We start from the raw sequence: 21,372 nt of genomic DNA on the forward strand, positions 1-21,372 counted from the left end.
CCCATCGAGCGCCCACTCTCTCGGCCTGACGCTGAGAGCAGAGGTTGGCCGTTCGCTGCGACGTCGGAGCTCTTGAGTGATCGCTGAAAGTCTTGAGAGAGCTTGGGGAAACCCGACATTGACCCAGACTCCACTGGTCACTCCCTGGGTCGTTAATGGTCACTGGTCACTCCCTAGATCGGAAATGACAGATGGGAAAACCACGTTTTAATGGCGCAGTCTGATGACCACCATGCTAACAGGACAAGCGATGAACGCCGCCGCACTGCCCCGGGACGGAGGCCGGCTGCCTGGCACGATGTGCTAAGGGCACCACTGCTCTATTCTGTCTATGAGACGGCTGACCTAGAGCCTTCCCAGGGGACAGGAGGAGGTCCCAGAATACCGGAAGCACGTAGGCCCCAGGGCTAGTGGATGGGATGCCCGGGTCCCCTCGGAGTGCCTGGGTTTGCAGCCTGGCTCCAGCTTCCGACTCCATTTCCTTCTGATGCAGACCTGTGAGGCAGCCGGGGTGGCTCCAGTAGTTAGGTTCCTGCCGCCCCTGTGGGAGGCTGGATTGAGCCCTAGGCTCCCGGTGACAGCCTTGACCCAGCCCCAGCTGTCACAAGCATTTGAGGAGTGAACTAGTGGATGGGATCTATCTATCTCAAAATACATTTTTAAAGATTTATTTATTAATTTGAGAGGCAGAGAGAGAGGGGTGAGAGGGGTCTTCCATCCACTGGTTCACTCCCCAGATGGCCACAGTGGCCACAGCTGAGCTGATCCAAACCTAGGAACAAGGAGTTTCTTCCAGGTCTCGCATGAGGGTGCAGGGGCCTTAGCAGAGAGCTGGATCGGAAGTGGAGCAGCTGGGACTTGAACCGGCGCCCGTATAGGGTGCTGGCACTGCAGGCAGCTGCTTTACCCCCTAAGCTACTTGCCTCTCAAATTTTTAAAAAATATCTATTTATTGGGGCTGGTATTGTGGTATAGATTGAGTCTCCACCTGCGATGCTGGGATCCCGTGTGGGCACTGGTTCAAGACCTGGCTATTCCACTTTCAATCCAGCTCCCTGGGAAAGCAGTGGAAGATAGTTCAAGTCCTTGGGTCCCTGCACCCATATAGGAGACCTGGAAGAAGCTCCTGGCTCCCGGCTTTAACATGGCCTGGCCCCAACTGTTGTAGCCATTTGAGGAGTGAACCAGCAGATGGAAGACTAATGTTTCTTCTCTCTCTCTCTCTCTCAACTGCCTTTTAAGTAAATAAAAAAATATATATTTATTTGAAAGTCAGAGTTACAAAGACAGAGGGAGACAGGGAGAGATCTTCCATCTGGTTCACTCCCCAGTTGGCTGTAAGGACCAGGGCTGGACCAGGCAGAAGCCAGGAGCCAAGGAGCTTCACTGGGGTCTCCCGTGTGGGTTCAGGGGCCAAGCACTTGAGCCATCTTCCACTGCTTTCCCTAAACCATTACCAGGGATCAGAGGCAGAGCAGCTGGGCTAGGAACCAGCACTCATACACTCATTGCAGGTGGTGGCTTTATCCACTGTACCTCAATACTGGCCCCCAGTTTTTTTTTTTTTTTTAACTAAAAAAAGGGTGGGGGAGATTAAAGGGACAGGAGAACCAAATCCGGTGCATATTTTTTGACAAAAATAAATTTGAATAGGGACCGTGTGTTAACTAAGAGTGTTGGTGTTGCATTTCCTGAGTGTGATGTTTTGGTTCTGTGGGCAAGTGGTCCCTGCGAGGGAGCAGAGGGTCTCAGTGACTTGAATGATCTAGCCACAAGTGCCAGCAGTAGCTGAATAGAATCAAAATAACGGCTTTATATATAGCTCAGCTACCTTAAACTTTGCCCTTTTAAGTTGAAGAACTGAGTGGTTTTGAGTCTGTTTACAGAGATGCTGCTCCAGCTGCAGTGCGGAGGCTCTCTGATGTCAGGGATGGTACAGATAATGAGAAGCACGTTTAGAAGAGATGCAGGAAGTGGGACCAGCACTGTGACATGGCTGGTAACGCTGCTGCCTGTGACACCGGCGTCCCTTATAATGTCTCAGCGGCTCCACTTCCAATCCGGCTCCCTGCTGATGGCCTGAGAAAAGCAGCCCAAGGTGGCCCAGGTGTTTGGACCACTGCCACCCCCATGGGAGACCCGGATGGAACTCCCGGCTCGTGGCCATCTGCGGAGTCACCCTGCAGATGGAAGATCTTTGTCTCTGTCTCTTCCTCTCTCTTACTCTGACTTTCAAATAATTAAAAAAATAAAAGATACAGGAAGTGCACTTGGGAAGCTGACCCCATGGGTGTCTCACACAGTGAGGGCCCATGGGTCTCACCCAGCTAAGGCCAGCAGTGCCGTCCGGAGCACATCTCCTGGTGCTGGTGTTAGAACAGAATCCACAGTTGTTGGAGTGTGGCCATGTTGCGCCATCTTCAGTCACCTGTACCCTTAAATGTGTTTTAAAAGGAGACTTTATATAGTGATTGTGGAAGAAAAGCCAGTATATTTATTCTAACTACATGACTGCAACACATACACACACACACATACACACACATTTTTTAAAGACAAGTTGTTTTTTGTTTTTGTTTTTGTTTTTGAGAGGCAGAGTTACAGAGAGAGAGAGGGAGAGACAGAGAGAAAGGTCTTCCATCCGCTGGTTCATTTGCCCAGCTGGAGCTGGGCTGATCTGGAGCCAGGAGCTTCTTCTGAGTCTCCCACGTGGGTGCAGGGGCCCAAGCACTTGGGCCATCTTCCACTGCTTTCCCAGGCCATAGGCAGATAGCTGGATGGGAAGTGGAGCAGCTGAGACATGAACTGGCGCCCATATGGGATGCTGGCGCTGCAGGTGGAGGCTTAGCCCACTATGTCATGGCGAGGGCCCTGCAATATATTTTTTAAAAGCGGGGGACCAGCATTGTTGTGCAGCTGGTTAAGCTGCCACTTGCAACACTGGCATCTCGTATATGAGTACCAGTTCAAGTCCCAGCTGCTGCACTTCCAATCAGGCTCCCTGCTAATGCATCTGGGAAGGCAGGAGAAGATGGCCCAAGCCCTTGGGCCCCTGCACCAGTGTGGGAGACCTGGAAGAAGCTCCTGGATCCTGGCTTCAGATTGGCTCAGCTCTGGCTGTTGTGGCCATTTGGGAAGTGAACCAGCAAATGGAAGACCTTTCTTGTTTCTCCCTCTTTCTATAACTCTACCTCTCAAATAAAAAAAAATTAAAAAATAAGATATTAAAAAAAAAAAAAAACCAACCTAGGTAGCATGAAGCACAAGAAGGGCCCTCGGCTTTCCCTTTGCACCAAGAGGACAACAACCCGCTTTGCTCCCACCCAGGCTCAGGTGCTCCCGTTCCAGCCCTGGGCCCGCCATCTTTTCTATTATGTACTAACCTGTGTGTATTGCCCTGTGACCCTCCTGAGAGCCACAGGCACTTCTTGAATAAAATTGACAGCTTAAATAACAACTGAAAAATGAATAGGAATTGGTGAAGATAGTGATGTGGGATGCAAGGTAAATGGTCACTAGTAAGCAGAGAGAGCGCATGGCATTGTCTCGTGTGTGTGGAACGGCACACACCAGCAGCGGGCCCTTCCAGTGCCAGGGACGGGGTGGGTAGCAGGAGAGAGGCCTTGGCTTTCCCCTTCACACCCTCCTTTCTACCGTGACTCGCAGTCTGTTCATAGTTCTTAAAGGCTTCCATGATGATTTGAAAAAAATCTTTGTTAATGAGTGTTTCTTTCTAGAAAAAAACCCAAATACCCAGGTATAACAGAGGTCCTCTGGTGTCCATTTCCAGACGCTTCCCCAGCATCTAAGATGTGACAAGCCCAGGAACAGAATCAGCACGCGTTCAGCGTACCGGTCACGGTCTTTCTGCACTGAAGCATCACAGTGTTACCTGCAGCACTCCCAGGAAGCAGCAGGCCTGTCTGTGTGCATAAAGAGAGACACCGCACAGAGCAGGAGCAGCGTGCCAGTGTTCCATGGACACGCTTAGGAATCTGCGGAGCTGAGTCCAGAATCCAGGCGCTGTCATTAGGAGGGCGAGCAGATTCCACGTTGTGGTTCCTCACCGGGACAACATGAGTGATTCTGTCTGCCTGCAAAACCCTGTACCTGTACTCCCACGGTACCGGGGCTGGGCCGGCAGGTTGCTGCTGTGGTCACTGAGCAAGTATGTGTCATTGTATGGCAGTCACTGTGCCTGCAGACCGGGGGTACTGTCACTCAGGATCAGGCTAAAATGGGTAGCAGGTACCTCAGCAAACCAAACTCAGGTACTGCGGGCTCCGGCAAGCCCGTGCGAAAGTCGCATCCTTAGGAACTAAATTTTCTACCAGTGCTGTTGCGATGCACAAAGAAAATGAAAAACATGTATGCTGTTAGCCCCACCTGCTGCCGGCAGAGAGTGAGGTAGGCGGGAGAGGCCATGGTGCAAACCACACTTAAATATGCACTGTCCACCGGTGTTCAGAGCTCATTAAGCAACCACACAGCCAGGGTTCTGCCACCTGGAACCTAGGATGCAGCCACAATGCTGATGCCGCAGACTGTGCCGACCCTGAACCACACAGCGTGGAGTTCAGTACTTGAGTCACAGGTGCACATGGCCACGTATAGATCTTGACCAGTTGATTAGATTTATTGGTTTCATAGCATTGCCTTTTTTTTTTTTTTTTTTTTTTTTTTAGAGATTTGTTTATTTGAAAAGCATAGTGACAGAGGGAGAGACAGATCTTCTATCCTGTGGTTCACTCCCCGAGTGACAGCCACAGGTAGGACTGGGCCAGGCTGAAGCTAAGAGCCTGGAATGCTATCCTGGTCCCCGACGTGGGCGGCAGGGTTTGAAGTACTTAGGACGTCATCTGCTGCCTCCCAGGTGCATTGACGAGAAGCTGGATTGGAAGCAGAGCAGCTAGACCCAAAGCAGCATTCCAGTATGGGGTGGCTTAACTCACGATGCTACAGCACCAGCTCCCAAGACCCGTTAAGTTGTCTGTTGAGCTTATTAATTGTAGTGTCATTTAAAAAAATATAGTTTCCATTTAAAGTTCCTGCTAAAAACGTTGGTTGTTGTGGCTGCTGTGATTTGAATATGGTTGTCCTCATCAAAACTGGTGTTGGGAGGTGCTGGGGCCTTTAACTGGGGATTGGGCCACGGAGACGTGGACGGAGTGGGTTCCAGATCGCTGCAGTGGGCCGGCCGCCCCTTCCTCCCACACCCACTTCAGTTCCAGGAGGCCCTCACTGCAGTGGGCCTGGCCGCCCCTCCTCCCACACCCACTTCACTTCCAGGAGGCCCTCACTGCAGTGGGCCTGGCCACCCCTCCCACACCCACTTCAGTTCCAGGAGGCCCTCACTGCAGTGGGCCTGGCCACCCCTCCCACACCCACTTCACTTCCAGGAGGCCCTCACTGCAAGCTGGACAGACACCAGCGCCCTGCTCTTGGACTCCTAGAACCAGGAACCACAATAAACATTTCATTTATGAATTACGGCACCTCCAGAGTCCCGCCATAGCAGCAGAAAGTGGACTGGAGCAGCTTAGGTCAGTGGATGGTAAAGCACTCTGGTGACCCTCCGCCTTGCCCCATCCTGCTGCGGGGGGCAGGGAGTTGTTAGTATTGAAGTATTGCACAATTTGGGTGGGTATCTTCTCATTCCCTTCCCTGTGAGGCTGACCTGTGTTCCCAGAGGCCTGTGTGTGGCATGAGACGATCACGAGTGTGATAAATGTGTGGCCTTTGCAGCAGGAGCGTGGATTTCTCGTTAGCCAGTGCTGTTTCACAGTGAGCAGCCTGGGACAGCCTTTCTGTATTGGGAAGACAGACCCGGCGTTTGGGGACTTGCTGGGCCGCTGATGAGGTGTTCGCAGGGCCGGCCTCTGAGTGTGGCTTTGGGTGGCTATTCTCACAGTAGGGTGGAGGTGATGCCCACTCAATCACTGTGGTTTGAACATCGAGATAGCATTTTAAGACCCTTGTCATAGTCAGGACTCAAGTGGGCGGTGCTAGCATTGTGGCACCTCCCCCATGCTCTGCACTGCTGTGTCTCCCATGCTATAAGCGCACTCTACCAATGGCATAGGAAGTGCTTGTCAGCTGCTGTACACGTTGTCAGCTACGTGCCCACTGCCTACTTGGAGGAAGGAGGTGAGTGACCAAGGCAAAGCATTTTTGGCCCTTAAGCTGAGCCTGATTTTGGTATGACTTCTTTGCCAACAGACGGATATGTTCTTTGATCGAAAGTTTGATTCAAGTGCATTGTATATTATGCACTAGGGGAACTTACTGGTTAGAAGAACCCATAGTAAACCTTCCTATAAGGGGCTGGTCCTGTGGCGTAACGGGTAAAGCCGCCACCTGCGGTGCTGGCATCCCGTATGGGCACAGGTTTGAGTTCTGGCTGCTCTACTTCCAGTCCTGCTCTCTGTTATGGCCTGGGAAAGCGTGGATGATGGCCCAAGTGCTTGGGCCCCTGCACCAGCATGGGAGACCTGGAGGACGCTCCTGGCTTCGGATTGGCGCAGCTCCGGCTGTTGCGGCCATTTGGAGAGTGAACCAGCGGATGGAAGATTTCACTCTTTCTCCGCCTCTGCCGTTCTGTAATTCTGCTTTTCACATAAATAAATAAATCTTTTAAAAAACTTCCTATAATATAAATACAATTTTTTTAATAAATTCAGAATGTTTGACATTCTTCAATCCTGGCCCATGTACTGATGAAAATGACACTGTTAAATATTATGGTTGTGAACAGCATAAATAAGAGGTTGACATCCCAGCAAAGGCAGGCTACAGTGACAGGGGATTTAAGCGCTGTGGGCCGCCTGCTGTTACCACGAGAAGCTCTGTGTGTGCACTTTGTCCTGTTGGACTTGTAGCTCCTTGTTTAAAAAAAAAAAAAAAAAACACAGAGGGGAACTCCTATCAGTAGCAGCTCGTTACTTTGAAGAAAAATTGCAGAGCTAAAATGCTAATTTTACAAAAGCCTAATTATTCTACTTACTCCCACTGGCTGCTTCGTAAATGAATGGATTGTATGAATGCTCCTGCAGGGACCTAGGTCTTTGAGCTAGCTGGGAATCCCGACATAATTTTGGTAAGTGTGAACCTGTTTTTTAAAGTTTATTTTTAAACTTATTATTTGAAAGGTAGAGTTATGGACAGGCAGAGAGGGGTCTTCCACCTACCGGTTCACTCCCCAAATGGCTGCAACGGCTGGAACGGGGCCGACCCAAAGCCAGGAGCCAGGAGCTGCTTCTGGGTCTCCCACATGGGTGCAGGGGCCCAATGACTTGGGCCGTCTGCTGCTGCTTTTGCAGGCCATAGCAGAGAGCTGGATCGAAGAGGAGCAGCCAGGACTTGAACCGGCGCCCATATGGGAGCCGGCACTGCAGGCTGCTGCTGTACTCGCTACACCCCAGCGCCGGCCCCAAGGGCACCCCTTTTAGAAGCACAGTCCTCTTGACTTTAGGTGGTTTCTGTTCTCGCGGAGCACATGGCACGCCTGGAAAAGCTTGTCTCCTGAGTCGTGACCTCCCCCCCTCCCCCCCCCCCGGGATGCGGAGATGTGTCCCCAGCTGTCTGGGCCTATCTGAGTCCTGGAGCGCGTTCCGGTACTTCTGCTTGGTGCTTGTTGCTGCAGTGGCTGGAGCTTTGCAAAACCTGCCTGACCACCAGACTCCATGGCAGCAAGACGCGCGCGCCCTTGCCCTGGCCGGCGGCTCGGACTTGCCCCCAGGCTGAGACCTCCCTGTGCGAGGGTGATCGGCCTTTTCTCTGCTTCCCCCTGCCCATGCCTGGTCCTGCCAGCTTTGCCCTCTCTGGGGCCCTACGCTTGCAGTCCCCACCTTCTGCCTGCTTCCTGCCATGTTGCTCCCTGGGTGCTGAGTGCCTGACCATGCTGTGCCCTGGGCTGGAGGCCAGCAGCCCAGACAGCTTTAGGGAGGGGGCAGCTCTTGGCATCCTGTTCTCCCTTGCGGCCTCCTTTCCCACTCTGTGCCCCACCTGAGTGAGCAGAGTCCTGGGCCTCCCTTCCAGCTCGCTCTGAGTTTGCTCCTGACCATCCAACACGCAGCCACTCCCAGGAAGTGCTTTGCTGCCGTCACTTCACCCTCTTGTGCTGTCTCCCTAAAAGTGCGCCTTCCTCCGCGGCGGGCTGGCCCCTGCTCCCTGTCAGCGTCGCGCCTCTGCTCCTGGCTTCCTGCTCTTTGGCTCTTGTGCAGTGGCCGCTGCTTAGCCCGGCAGGTTCCTGAAGAGGTGCAAGGTTTTCCCTTTGCCTTCCACAACACTTCAGCCACACTTGAGGGTTCCAGACAGGTCTGTGTCCCTGCACCCAGGGACTTTTGCAGGCATCAACCGCTTTTTAGGAAAGACTGACTTGGTAGCCTTTGGCCCGTGCACTGCCCATTTCTGCTCCCTGCAAGCCCATGGGGCTGTGTTGGCCTCTGCGGACTGTGCTCACAGATCCCAAGGACAGTGGTAGACCACGGAGGAGAGCGCAGCCTCCCAGCTCACAGGACACTGCCCCGTTTGGGAGAGGGACTTACTGCAGGCCTGGCTCTGTGTCCCGCGAGGAGGAGTAGGGCCAGCGAGCTGGGCGCAGTGGCCCCAAGCAGGGGCCTGCCTTCCTCTGTTGGCAGCCACACGACCCTGCGGAGCCTCTGGATACCCAGGACCTTGTCATCTCAGGCCTGCGGGCAGTGCCTGCCAGAGCTGGTGGACTGCAGATCTTTCCAGAACATTTTCTAGATGAGCTGTTTCCAGACCACATCGGGGAAACTGTACTTTCTCTCTTTTCATCTTTACACTTTTTTTTAAAATTACAAAAGTGGTAAAACTTACTGCCAGGAATGCCCGAGACAGGAGGCAGCGACTCCTCCGTGCAGTCGGCTGCCCAGCGCGAGTCCTTGCTCGCGTGTCCAGGCAAGCCTGTGGGGGTGGGAGGTGGAGCCCTGTGCTGAGTGAAGCTTCTCCCCAGCCTCAGTTGTCCTCTAGCGAGGCTGCCCCCCACTCAGCTGTCCGTGGGGAAGCAGCCGTTTGCTCAGAGAAAGCGCTCTTTCCCAAGGCCCCGAGAATGTATGTTACTTCTCATCTTGTAAATCTCAGATGGTGTTTCCTTGTACACAGCACAACAAAACCAACATTTTTTAAGATACAGATTATCCGCACCCCCACCCCCAAATTTTTAAGCCATGAAAATCTTAGTAAATTAAGCCTTCCATGAAATTCTAACATGGCAGCTTTATCAATATAATACATATGTGAGTAGGTTGTTTTATAACCAGATAAAAAGAGAGCCGTTCTGTTTGCAGGGAGGTTGTCTGTGTGCGTCCCCGTCTTCCATACATCCCAGGCTGGCTGCTGGGCTGGCTGCACGGGCCCAGCACCCGACCGTTCACCCGGAAAAGCTGTGTTTGGAGGCTGCAGGGACCAGCCAGAGCCAACAAAGCCGACGTTCATGCACGCCAACCCATTTGAGCTGGTCTGAGGCCAAAACTCACGGGCTCTGCCGGCTTCCAGATAGAACGCAGGGCATGAAACAAGGCTTCGAACTGGCTGCTTTTCTTTATGGAAGGCCTCCAGCCCAGGTTAGGTGCAGGCCAGGCAGTCCCTCCAGCAGCCTGGGTTAGTTCTCTGCCAGTGTCCTCGGTGAAGAACAGCAGAAGCTACTTGGCTGTGGCCGCCTTCAGCGGCGCCCTCCTCACCCCTGTTTAAACCTACCCTGGCATGGACAGTGTGGGATTATAACTCTTTGACTTTCGGGAGAAACCTTCGCAGATCAAGCCTTCTTGACCCTGGGTTACCGATGCCCAGGTCGGCCGCCCTCGGAGTGTGAGGGTGGCACTGTGTGCTGTGATGTCTTGGGCGAGTCTCTGGCTGTGCACGGTGGTGGCGCCTAACCATGTACTTCCTACCCATGACTGAGTTCCGTCAGTGTGCTCTCTCCTTACCCCCATGGCGACATCCGTATTTATACTATAGTTTTGCTGTCGCGCACCAGGCATGATGTCAGCCAAAACTGTGTCCGAAAGGGTTGTTGAAAACAACTACTCTGCAGCCCAAATCATCTTTGGCAAGAGAACAGAAGTCCTTTCAAATCTGGGTCTGGATCTTTTTAATTTTAAAGAAGCTAATGTTAGTTTGAGCGTATATTTCAGATCTTTCTTTTTTAAAAGCATTTCTTTTATTTATTTCAAAGACAGGCAGAGAGAAAGAGAGATCTTCTATCTGCTGGTTTCTTCCCAAAATGCCCACAACAGCTGGGGCTGGACCAGGCCAAAGTCAGGAGCCAGGAACTCCATCCAGGTCTCCCACATGCGTGGCAGGGACCCAAGCACTTGGGTCGTTGTCCGCTGCCTCCCAAGCACTTTAGCGAGAAGCTGGACTCGGAAGCCCCGGAGCGCAGGTCCTCTGACTAGAGGGTGCGGGCATCTCAGGTGATGTCAGTCTCCGTGCCAATGCCCACTGCTATTTTAGTGTTCAAAACAGTTTAAACTAGCATTGCAAATTTAAAAGTGCACTTTTTTTTTTTACTTGCTAAGAAAATTTAAGAGTCATCTAAGAAAGTAACATACTTGTGCTACCCCGTAAACACTCCCTGCAATGAACCACGTCACTCCCAGCCTCTCACGGGGGGTTCTCCCTGGCCTCTGGCGATCTGACCGAGGAGCCCACGCGTGGTGAACCTGCACAGCACGGCTTGTTCACACCCGGGCTGCTCCCCTGTGCCCTGTGGTGGAGCTGCTACCCGTCAGGCCCTCAGACTCCATTGCTGCTGGCTCGCCTCTTGTCCCCTGTCCCTGAAGTTTGCCCGTCTCCTGGCTTGGATCTGAGGGATACACTACTGTGTATCGTTCCTGCATGGTTTCACTGTGACTGCAATTTCTATTTGCTGCCCATTCCGGCTGCTCATTATGTAACCGTGGGCTGGCTACACAAAGCATTTTCTTTGGCCTACTCCCCGTATTCCGTGGTCATTCTTTTAGCATATAATTATGCCAGCTCCCAGACTCCTTTGTAATTGGAGCCCTGCGAAAGGTTTGGTTTATGGTCTGGAGTCCACACGCACTGACGCTGCTGTTTCCAAACCAGCGTCAGCTTTCTAGGCGCTCTGTGAGACTGAAAGGAGGTTGTCTCTCTTAACACAGAATTCTGCTCCTGTGTCAGCTCCCAGCCCTGAAAGGCCGGAGACCCCGCGTCGCCCTGCTTCATCAGTGTTGCCATTTTGTGAATAGGACTGACAAGCTTTGCCCCTTTCTTGTAAACGTGGACACAGGGGCTCGAGTTTCTTTTCCCCGCTCACAAGAAAGTTTCAGAACTACGGATTTCAGATCTTAGCCTCAGACTACAGCCTTAACTGTCGCCAGCGCATTTGGCTTCGTGCTGCCACCCTCGTGGTGCAGTTACCCCGTCCCATCAGTGCTGTGTCACGGAGCAGTGCTCAGATCCCAGCTCCCGAGGGCTCGGGCATGTGTTTTGTTCAGCACCTTGTCCAAGTGCCTGGAACAGTGTCTGACACACGTCGGGGGTGGTGCCAAACATGTTTGCTGAATGATGCTGCTATTATTTCTGTCGTATTGGCAGTGTGTGTCAGCCGTCTTGGTACGCTTCCTGTTGGCTGTAACAGAATACCCGTGGTGAGGTAATTTGTACAAATGGAAGTTTACTTGGCCCACGTTCTGGATGCTGGCATCTGGTGAGGACCTTCTTGCTGCTCCCTAACATGGTGCAGCAGAGCAGGTGTCTCCCCCTGGCTGCAGAGCCACCAGTGCTGTCCCGGCAGCCCCGGTCTCAGGACCCCATCCAATCCTGATGCCCTGCCGGAGGCCCCACCTCCACATGCCCCGAGCACCTGGCTTGGGGGATTAAGTGTCCAACACATGAACCGTTGGCGGACACACTGAAGCCGCGGTATACGGTGTAATCCACGTACATTGATAGCTTCGTGTTTTATTACAGTTCCATTGCCAGCAAGCTGACTTTTATAGATTTAGCTCAAATAGTAATCTCTTAGGATATGACCCTGTAGTACAGAACGTGGACCTTGGCATTGCATTTCTTTCCATATTTGGTAACGTCTGCGTTTTTTTTAGAAAACGGGGGCATGGTTGCCTGTGACCCTTCACCCTCTTCAGGGTAGACTTCTTGAGACTGACCGCCATCACAGTGAGGACACAGAACAGTCTGTCACCCCAAGCTTCCCTTGTGTCCCTTGGTAGGCAGCTTCCCTCCCCTGCTGTCATCTGTTTTTCTTTTCTTTTCTTTTTTTTTAAGATTTTATTTATTTATTTGAGAGGTAGAGTTACAGAAGAGAGAGGTCTTCCGTCTGCTGGTTCACTCCCCCAGAGGGCTGCAACGGCCAGAGCTGCGCTGATCCAAAGCCGCCTCCGGGTCTCCCGCGGGAATGCAGGGGCCCAAGGACTTGGGCCAACTTCCACTGCTTTCCCAGGCCATGGCAGAGAGCTGGATTGGAAGAGAAGCAGCTGAGACTAGAACCGGTGCCCATATGGGATGCCGACGCGCAGGCAGAGGATTAACTTTGCGCCATGGCGCTGGCCCCGTCATCTGATTTTTAGTCCCCAAGTGTGCCTTTTCCATAATCTCATATAAATGGCATGGATCCAATTGTGCACCCCAAAGCCTCTTGAATCAGGCTTTCTTGTTAGTGGAGTGCGATGGAGACTCGCCCAGATGGTCCCAGGTATCCGTGTGGCTGAGTTGTCTGTCGTGTGGGCGGACTGCAGTCTGTCCATCCCTTGGCCTGTAGAAGGAGCTCTGGGGCGTCATGAAGAAGAGTGCTGGAAATGTGTGCGTGGTAAGCTCACACTCCACTCAGGTGCGGTCTGGGAGCGGAGTGCTGGCTGACGTTTCTGTTTTGAGACAGATTCCAGACGATAGACTCCTTTCTGGAACTCCAGTAGATACCACGTAATAATGGCCATTCCTGCATGGAGGAATCTCTGACAATTGTTCATGCTGTTTTTCAAGTAAGGTGGGAGACAGTCGTAACACGGAGAGTGGAGATGGAGACCCCAACCCTGCGGTCTGATGTTTCTGATTTCCACGCTTCAACCCAAGTCGGTCTCCGAGTGCTGCTAGAAGGAGTCGAGTGCTTCCGCCAGTGCTTCATCATCTCGTGTCTTGTACCCAGTTCAGTCGCGGGCCTTGTGGTTTGTTCCCATGCTAGTGAGCTTGCTGAGTGGAGGGGCAGCTCACTGTGGGTGGTCAGCTGTGCAGGGGGGGGGGTGTAGCTGGAATGTAGGAGGGAGGGGCGCGCTGACTGTCACAGGCCGGGGGTGGGTAGGGCAGTGACGGTGCCTGGGGCCATCAGGAAGGGCAGATGCTGGAGAGAACGCTGTGGCAGTGTGGAGCCCAGCATGGAAGTACTGCAGGAGACTGACGTGTGAGCCTGCCGTCTGTGCAAGGACCCCTGTGCTCTGGGGCCGCCAGCACCTAAGCTACTGAGGGTCCTTAAACTGAACATGTGCGTGTGGCCCAGCACTGTGCTGGGTGTGAGGGAGCTGCCCGCACTCGGGCTTCATCACAGCCTAACGGGGGCGTGGGTTAGGAAAATACAGCCTGTACAGATCACGGAATGTTTTTTTTCAAGATTTATTTATTTATTTGAAAGTTACACAGAGGAGAGGCAGAGAAAGAGGTCTTCCATCTGATGGTTCACTCCCCAGTTGGCCGCAATGGCCAGAGCTGCGCTGATCCGAATCCAGGAGCCAGGAGCCTCTTCCAGGTCTCCCACGTGGGTGCAGGGGCCCAAGGACTTGGGCCATCCTCCGCTGCTTTCCCAGGCTACAGCAGAGAGCTGGATAAGAAGTAGAGCAGCCAGGTCTTGAACCAGCACCCATATGTGATGCTGGCGCTTCAGGCCAGGGTGTTAACCCGCTGTCCACAGCGCCGTCCCTTAGACCACAGAATTTTACTTAACCATAAAGGATGGGGCTGTGGCAACATGGCTAAGCCCAGCGGACACTGTGCTAAGTGAAGTAGGCTTAGCACAGAAGTCCACACAGCACGTGCTGTCGCTCCTGTGGGATGTGGATGTCCACAGTAGAACGGGGGTCACGGGAGGCTGAGGGCACGTCGGAGAGGGAAGAGGGGACGGGAAAATGAGTGGGTAAAGATCAGGTAGGGGCCGGCACTGTGGCTCAATCGGCTAATCCTCCGCCTGCGGCACCGGCACACCGGGTTCTAGTCCCGGTTGGGGCACCGGATTCTGTCCCGGTTGCCCCTCTTCCAGGCCAGCTCTCTGCTGTGGCCAGGGAGTGCAGTGGAGGATGGCCCAAGTGCTTGAGCCCTGCACCCACATGGAAGACCAGGAGAAGCACCTGGCTCCTGGCTTCGGATCAGCGTGGTGCGCAGGCCGCAGCGGCCATTGGAGGGTGAACCAACGGCAAAAGGAAGACCTTTCTCTCTCTGTCTCTCTCTCACTGTCCACTCTGCCTGTCAAAAAAAAAAAAGATCAGGTAGCAGGGGTAGATTCTCTAGTTAGCTAGCAGAGTAGAGTGGCTACAGTCACAATAATTGATTGTGTATTACAAAATAGAGGATTTCGAATGTTGTCACTACAAGAAGCGATGCCATGTTGGGAGTGATGGATGTGCTAATCAGGCCACGTGTCGTTGCACATTGTGGACATGCACTGAGACCTGACGCTGTACCCCAGGGATGTAGAATTAAATTATGTATCAATTTAAAATGTAAGGCTTTTTAAATCATGTACTCTTAGGTCTAGGGGCCACCCATTCTGGGATTGTATTTAAGATGGATTCAGACTGTTAGCGGGTAAGCAAGATCCCCTCCCCGCCCCCCAATCCATCCAGGTCCTCTCCTGGGGCGCAGAGCCTCCCTAAAGACTTTCTATGCGCAGGTGCTAGTTTTCTCCCTTTTCACAGAGGGTGCGGTATGGCCTTCAGGAAGGTGCGTGGGGGCGCCGGGTGAGGGGCAGTGAGGTGAACCCCACCCCCGAGAACGGCTTCCTCCTGTGAGGAAGTGGGTGGCGGCTGTGTGCGGTGTGTGTACGATGGCGATGGTGATGGCGATGCACGATGGTGATGGCGATGCACGATGGGGATGCACTGGGGATGCACGCCTGCGTTCCTCAGCTTCACCCCGGGGGGCGTCCCGCACTGCTGGGCTTGGCCGCCCCCAGCACGAGGTGATCCCATCTTAAAGTCTGAGCGTTCACTCATGTTTCTGTTGAGATTAAGCAATTTTCATAGGTTTTGGAGCAGTTTCCGTTTTCTGTGAACTCTGTCAGTGTCACTTTTCTGCTTTTTTTTTTTTTTTTATTTTGTAGAAGTCCTTAGGGAAATTAGCTCTTTGTTAAATTGTCATATTTTCCCCACTGTATCATTTACATGGCAATATTGCTCATAATCAAATTTTTTCAAACAAGCTATTTTTAGCCATAGTCACATTTATTCAGAGTTTAGAATCATTCATAGAAAGGAGGATAAAAAAAAATCACGTTCTGTAGTTTTGTCCAAAAGTGGTTTTTTTGTTTTTTTGTTTTTTTTGAGAGACAGATGGAGAAAGACAACTTGCGTGCACTACCTCAGGCCCCACGTGGCCGCCAGGGCCAGGACGGGGCCCGGCCAAAGCCAGCAGCCGGGAACTCAGTCCAGCTCTCCGACGCAGGGCAGGGACCCATAGTCTGCCGCCCCGGGAAGCCGTCCGCAGAGGCCGCAAACAAGGATCAAATCCAGACGCTCTGATGGGGCCACAAGCCCCCAGCTGGCTGCTCAGCTGCGGGGACAAAACCTGCCGCTTCATACTTTTTTATTTCTGCTTTGCATTTAAATCTTTGATGCTTTAGGGCTTCTTGTGTATGAAGATGTGCAGTATAGACCCAACTTAATTTTTTTTCTTTCTGTTCTGTGGCCAGTTTTCTGATGTCATTTGTTGAAAATTCCATCTTTGGTGCCGGCATTGTGGTGTAGCGGGTAAAGCCGCGCTGCCTGCGACGCTGCCATCCCAGCCCCTCTTTCTGTGCTAGTTTCATTGTTTGTCTCCCACTTTTTTCTCTGAGTTTTCTTTCTGTGTCTTCCTTTTGCCTCACTCTGACTCCTCAGCTCATCCTTAGTAGAAGCAGCAGCTCAAGCACATGGCAAAACCCGTGGTGAGCGCCCGTTGACAGTTTCCATCTGGCTGGCACTGTTGCTTTCCCATCAGTGACCATTTGTTCATTCAGTAAACATACACTGAACAGTGGCCAGAGAAGAACAAAATAGACAAGTACTTCTGTGGCCTTTTAGAAGGCAGTAAGTGCTAGGGATCAAAGTCAGGGGCCATGGGGTTGGCGCTGTGGCGTAGCGGGTAAAGCCACCGCCTGCAGTGCCAGCATCCCATATGGGTGTCAGTTTGAGTCCCCGCTGCTCCACTTCTGATCCAGCTCTCTGCTATGGCCTGGGAAAGCAGTAGAGGATGGCCCAAGTCCTTGGGCTCCTGCACCCGTGAGGGAGCCCGGGAAGAAGCTCCTGGCTTAAGATCAGCGCATTTCAAGCCATTGCGGCCATCTGGGGGAATGAACCAGTGGGTGGAAGACTGACTCTCTCCCTCCCTCCCTCCCCCCCTCCCCCCCGCCTCTTTCTAACTCTGCCTTTCAAATAAATAAATACTGTGTTGGAGAGGGGGCAGTGTGGGAACTCTGGGGAGGTGAGGGAGGGGAGCTGTGCAGGGACCTCAGGTGTGTGGACGGAGGAGTGGGATGGCAGCGCCCAGATGAGGGCGGGCAGGGAGAGGATCCTGCCCTGAGTGGGGAGCTGCTTGGGGGTCTCTGAAGTGGAGGAGTGACAGGATGGTTTCCCCAGGCATCATTTGCACCTTGGGGTTCTCTTCTCCCTCCTCCCACTCTCCCAGCACCCCTCATACTTTGTAGTCCATTCTGCGCAGTGCCTCCTAGTGGCTGTTTTTGATGGCTCCATTTTGCGGGAGATCAGGGACCAGGCTGGCTGGGGTTTTAAGTGTGAGTCCTCAACTGAGGTGTCTTCCTAGTGCCCCAGGGCCGAGGGCTTCTAGCCTGGGCGCATCTGTGGGAGCCGCCGCTGGAGCTGCGCTGGGGGTCCCCTATGTGCCCACTGGCCAGAGCGAGCTGGCCGGCTCTTGCCAGGCGCCACAGCCTCTGCAGTGGCTCTCCCACCCACCTCGTGGTCTTCGGCTATCTCCTTGCTGCATAAAAAATAGGGTTGATGGTTTTCTTTCTTGTTCTTTTTGGTGACTTCCAGGAAGCAAGGAGAGAAGGCTTGGCCACCGTCTTCAAACCCCGAGTCCCAGTTGGGGTTTTGCTATTTTATTCCTGAGGACAAAAAGGGAAACGTTGCGCTGTTTGGTAGTGGCCTTCTACAGTGAGAGAAGGCAGAGTTAGGAAGTGTCACATCGCCTGCCATCGCTGGGACAAACCTGCGGTGGCATCTGCGAGGGCGCGGCGAGGCCGGGAAGACCGGGGCTGCCTGTGAGCCTTGGTGGGGCTCTGCTCCCCGGCCGGTCTTCACTTTGTGGTCAAGGCCAGGTTGCTGTGGGCCTTCCTGCAGGCTCTGCGCACCTCACACGGGGGTCAGTTTGTCGTGACACCGGGCGCCCCGTCTCTGGGTTGCCCACTTTGATGAAGAGCACGGTTGCCAGTGGCCGTGAGGGCTGGGATGGGGCCGTCGCCTCTGTGTGCACAAGACCCGGTCTGCCTCTCTCCCTGCTCTGGGTCGCCAGTGAGCTAAGCTTTCTCAAGTCAAAGGCCCTGCTAATGAGATGACAGAGGCGATGGCTCCTCTCCCCACGAGATAGCACAGGGGCACGTGGTCTTTGTCCCCTGCCTTCCTCAAGTCTCCCCGTGGCCCCCCCTGGGAGTCCTGGCCACGGCTAGTTAGCATGGTGGAGGGCCAGAACCACGCGAGCCCGGAGCTGGTTCCCTGCTCGCTCAGGTCAACACAGAAGTCTGACGGGGCCCCCGCTTTGGGCAAGGCCTTTGGTGTCTTTTATTTCATTTACTCCAGTTCATCCCATGCTCCTTTGCCGACGTTGGTTAAAGATTGTCTTTTCTCCTGGTGGAACCAGCTGCGGTTTGTAAGCCCTTGGCAGTTCCTGGACTGGTTGTCAGTCCTCCTTTTGTTGGTGGGAGGTGAAGGGGCCATGTTGTTGCAGGCATGCCCAACCATCTATCAGTATTTTAGTCATCTGTATTTTCTCGACCAGATTGGCTGTTAATTAAATCAAATAATGACAAAAGGGTCCCTTGCGCCATTAAATATTTACTCTCTCACTTGCAAGGTGTTTCCCTGCTGTTTCCTGAGTGCCGCAGGGAGTGAGGAAGGAACAGGCCCAGCTGATGTCCCGATTCTAACACGCCAATTAGCGGTCGCCCAGAGACCTGTTCCCATGAGACCGGCCCAGGATTACCCCGGAACAGAATTTTCCTCCAGTGCAGTTGTATTGTTCTGTTAATGATATGCACAAAAGCATTTTGTCTCACTTTGGTTCTGGAACATATGGACTAGTCAAGTAAATTTCTAAAAATATACTAGTGAATTTACATTGTAAAAAATTCTACTTCTGCGGGCTGGTGCTGTGGCCTGGTGGGCGCTAGCATCCCATATGGATTTGGGACCAGACTACACACAGGGACAGGGGTACTTCCAAAAGCTCATGAGAAAATCGAATCAAAATCTGAGTTGAGGGACCGGCGCCGTAGTGTAGCAGGTGAAGCCTCTGCCTGTGGCTCCAGCGGCCCATGTGAGTGCCCATCTAGGTCCTGGCTGCTCCACTTCCGATTCAGCTTCCTACTAATGCGCCTGGGAAAGCAGCAGAAGAGGGCCCAAATTCTTAGGCCTCTGTACCCATGTGGGAGACCCGGAAGAAGCTACTGGCTCCTGGCTTTGGTTCAGCCCAGTTCTGACCGATGCAGCCATCTGGGGAGTGAACAAGCAGATGGAAGATCTCTCTGTCTCTTCTCTCTCTTTCTCTCTCTCTCTCTCTGTAAGTCTGCCTTTTAAATAAATAAATCTTTAAAATAAAAGTCTTAACAAACAGACTTGATTTCTGGGGCTAGTGTTGTGGCACAGTGAGTCAAGCTGCCGCCTGCAACACTGGCATCCCATATCGGAGTGCTGATTTGAGTCCCAGCTGCTCTGCCTCCAATCCAGCTCCCTGCTAATGTGCCTGGGAAGGCAGAGGAAGGTGGCCTCTGCCACCCATGTGGAGATCCAGACGGATTCCAGGCTCTTGGCTTTGGCCTGCTCCAGCCCCAGCTGCTGTGCCATTTCAGGAGTCAATGAGGAGATGGAAGATCAATGCCTTTCTCTTTCTCTCTCCTGCTCCTTCTCTTCCCTCCTCCATCACTCTCTCTTTCAAATAAATACATTTTATAAAAATGTAAGAGAATTAATTTTAATTAAATTTGCACATTGAATTTTCTCAGGAATTTTCATTTACATTTGCTTTTGAGCTTTTCGTGTTCTTAGGAACAACACGAGCTCTTGAATTCTGCGTGAAGTGGAGATGGTAGCATTTCCTTACTTTAGGCTTCGGGAGTTTGGGATGGGAAGCGGAAACAAAACCCGAGTACCCTGCCCGTGTCAGGGTCCGAGAGCTTCCCTGCGGCCAGGGGCCATCTAGTGTGAGAATCCGGTCCAGCTCCTTCCCTGGACGACCAGAGGGCAGAAGAGGCGAGTGCAGGTGCACGCTGGTGGCAGACGTGCTTCCTCACGCTCCCCTGTGCAGGCCAACCTTCAATTTTGCTTTGCTTTGGTTAACACTTTCCTGCCAGTTGCATCTCGTTAGCCTCCGGCTGAGTACTGGCGTCTCCCAGTGCTGTTGTGGATTCTCCCTCTGTTCCGGGCGCTGCTGTTGCACCTCCTCCACTGCCTCTTCCACTCAGAGCCCAGGAACGATGGGAGAAGAAGCTGTGTCCAATAAAGAGTGTGCACCTGCTGTCACTCAGCATGGGTCTCCAGATCAGTGAAGGACTGGTGGGGGCCGGCGCTGTGGCACAGCGGGTTAACGCCCTGGCTTGCAGTGCCGGCATCCCATATGGGCGCCAGTTCTGGTCCCGGCTGCTCCACTTCTGATCCAGCTCTCTGCTATGGCCTGGGAGAGCAGTAGAAAATGGCCCAAGTCCTTGGGCCCCTGCACCCACATGGGAGACCCGGGAGAAGCACCTGGCTCCTGGCTTCGGATTGGTATAGCTGTGGCTGTTGTGGCCATTTGGGAAGTGAACCAGCAGATGGAAGATACCCTACGGCGCCCCCCGCTTCTGCCTCTCTGTAACTCTGCCTTCCAATAAATAAATAAATCTTTAAAAAACAAAACAAAATAAAAAACAAAGGCATTGTGAACCAGGCTGATGGAGGCACAGATGCCTCCCATCTGAGCCGGACCCGAGAGAACAGGACATCTGGTGGCCGTGGTGTGGCCCAATAACCAGCCATCTCATGCTCAAGTCCAGTGCAAGTTTTTGGATAGGAAGAAGAGCATGCTGACTGTTGGTTGTGGTCAACTACTTGTGCATTTCAACTGTGTGGTCACTGTGGTCAGCAAAGCTGAGAGAGGAGCTGCAGGAAAGGGTTTTGTCTTCCCAGGAGTCGGTCCCCAGGCCCCTGTGTGGCAGCACTGGGAACCTGCCCTGGGCCCCAGGCTGGGAGGCAGCACTGGGCCGACGCTCCTTGCCCTATCGGCTGTGTGCAGCCCTGCCTCCCCGCAGGGGCCGGGCCTTCGCCATCCTGGCGTCTGGCTGTGAGTGACAGCACCAGTGAACTCTTGCTGGGGAAGCAGGTGGACCCCTGGAGAACAAGGAGCGAGGGAGAAGGTCGCCTGAGGACCATCTGTGTCTTCTCTTGCAGGAAATGCTCTCCGGGGTGGTGGTCGTAACCAGTAAGGACTCAGTCCAGCACCAGGGCGTGACTTTGACCATGGAGGGAGCCGTGAACCTCCAGCTGAGCGCCAAAAGCGTGGGTGTCTTTGAAGCTTTCTACAACTCCGTGAAGGTAAGAGGGCTTGGGACAGCCAGGACTTGAACCAGTGCCCATATGGGATGCAGCACTGCTGATGGCAACTTTATCTGCTACGCCACAGTGCCAGCCCCTCACCTCAGCTTTTGATTTTTTTTTTTTTTTTTTTCATGAGCTTTTGGAAGTACCCTTGTTCCTGTGTGTAGTCTGGTCCCGAATGTGAGACCTCTCTTCCTGCTGAAGGTGTGTGCAGGCAGACGGGGCTGGAGGGAGAGCTGCTCCTGCTGTGGCAGAGGTGGCCTGGCGCTGGCCAGGTAGCCGGCCTGTGCTGGGTCTGCCTGCCCATTCTGCAGAGCTGGGTTGTCAGGGCAGGTCAGTGAGGTATCGGGAGGGGGGGACACGGTGATGCAGCCCCTGCTGGGTC

General features: G+C 53.2%; 1 protein-coding gene across 4 annotated transcripts in view; it reads left to right on the plus strand.

Annotated features, from left to right (window-relative positions):
* The window catches only part of VPS26C (VPS26 endosomal protein sorting factor C), a 42,046-nt gene that overhangs the window by 577 nt on the left and 20,097 nt on the right, over window positions 1-21,372 (plus strand). For 2 of the 4 annotated variants that reach the window (XM_062205052.1, XM_062205076.1), the window contains exon 2: window positions 20,841-20,984. In XM_062205052.1, the coding sequence (XP_062061036.1) occupies window positions 20,841-20,984 (144 nt within the window). Of the gene's footprint in view, window positions 1-3,790; window positions 4,408-20,840; window positions 20,985-21,372 lie in introns of all 4 variants that reach the window. The other 2 variants (XM_062205058.1, XM_062205067.1) reach the window with 2 other exon arrangements.

Source organism: Lepus europaeus, chromosome 2, assembly GCF_033115175.1.
Source record: "Lepus europaeus isolate LE1 chromosome 2, mLepTim1.pri, whole genome shotgun sequence".
NCBI classification, from domain to species: Eukaryota; Metazoa; Chordata; class Mammalia; order Lagomorpha; family Leporidae; genus Lepus; species Lepus europaeus.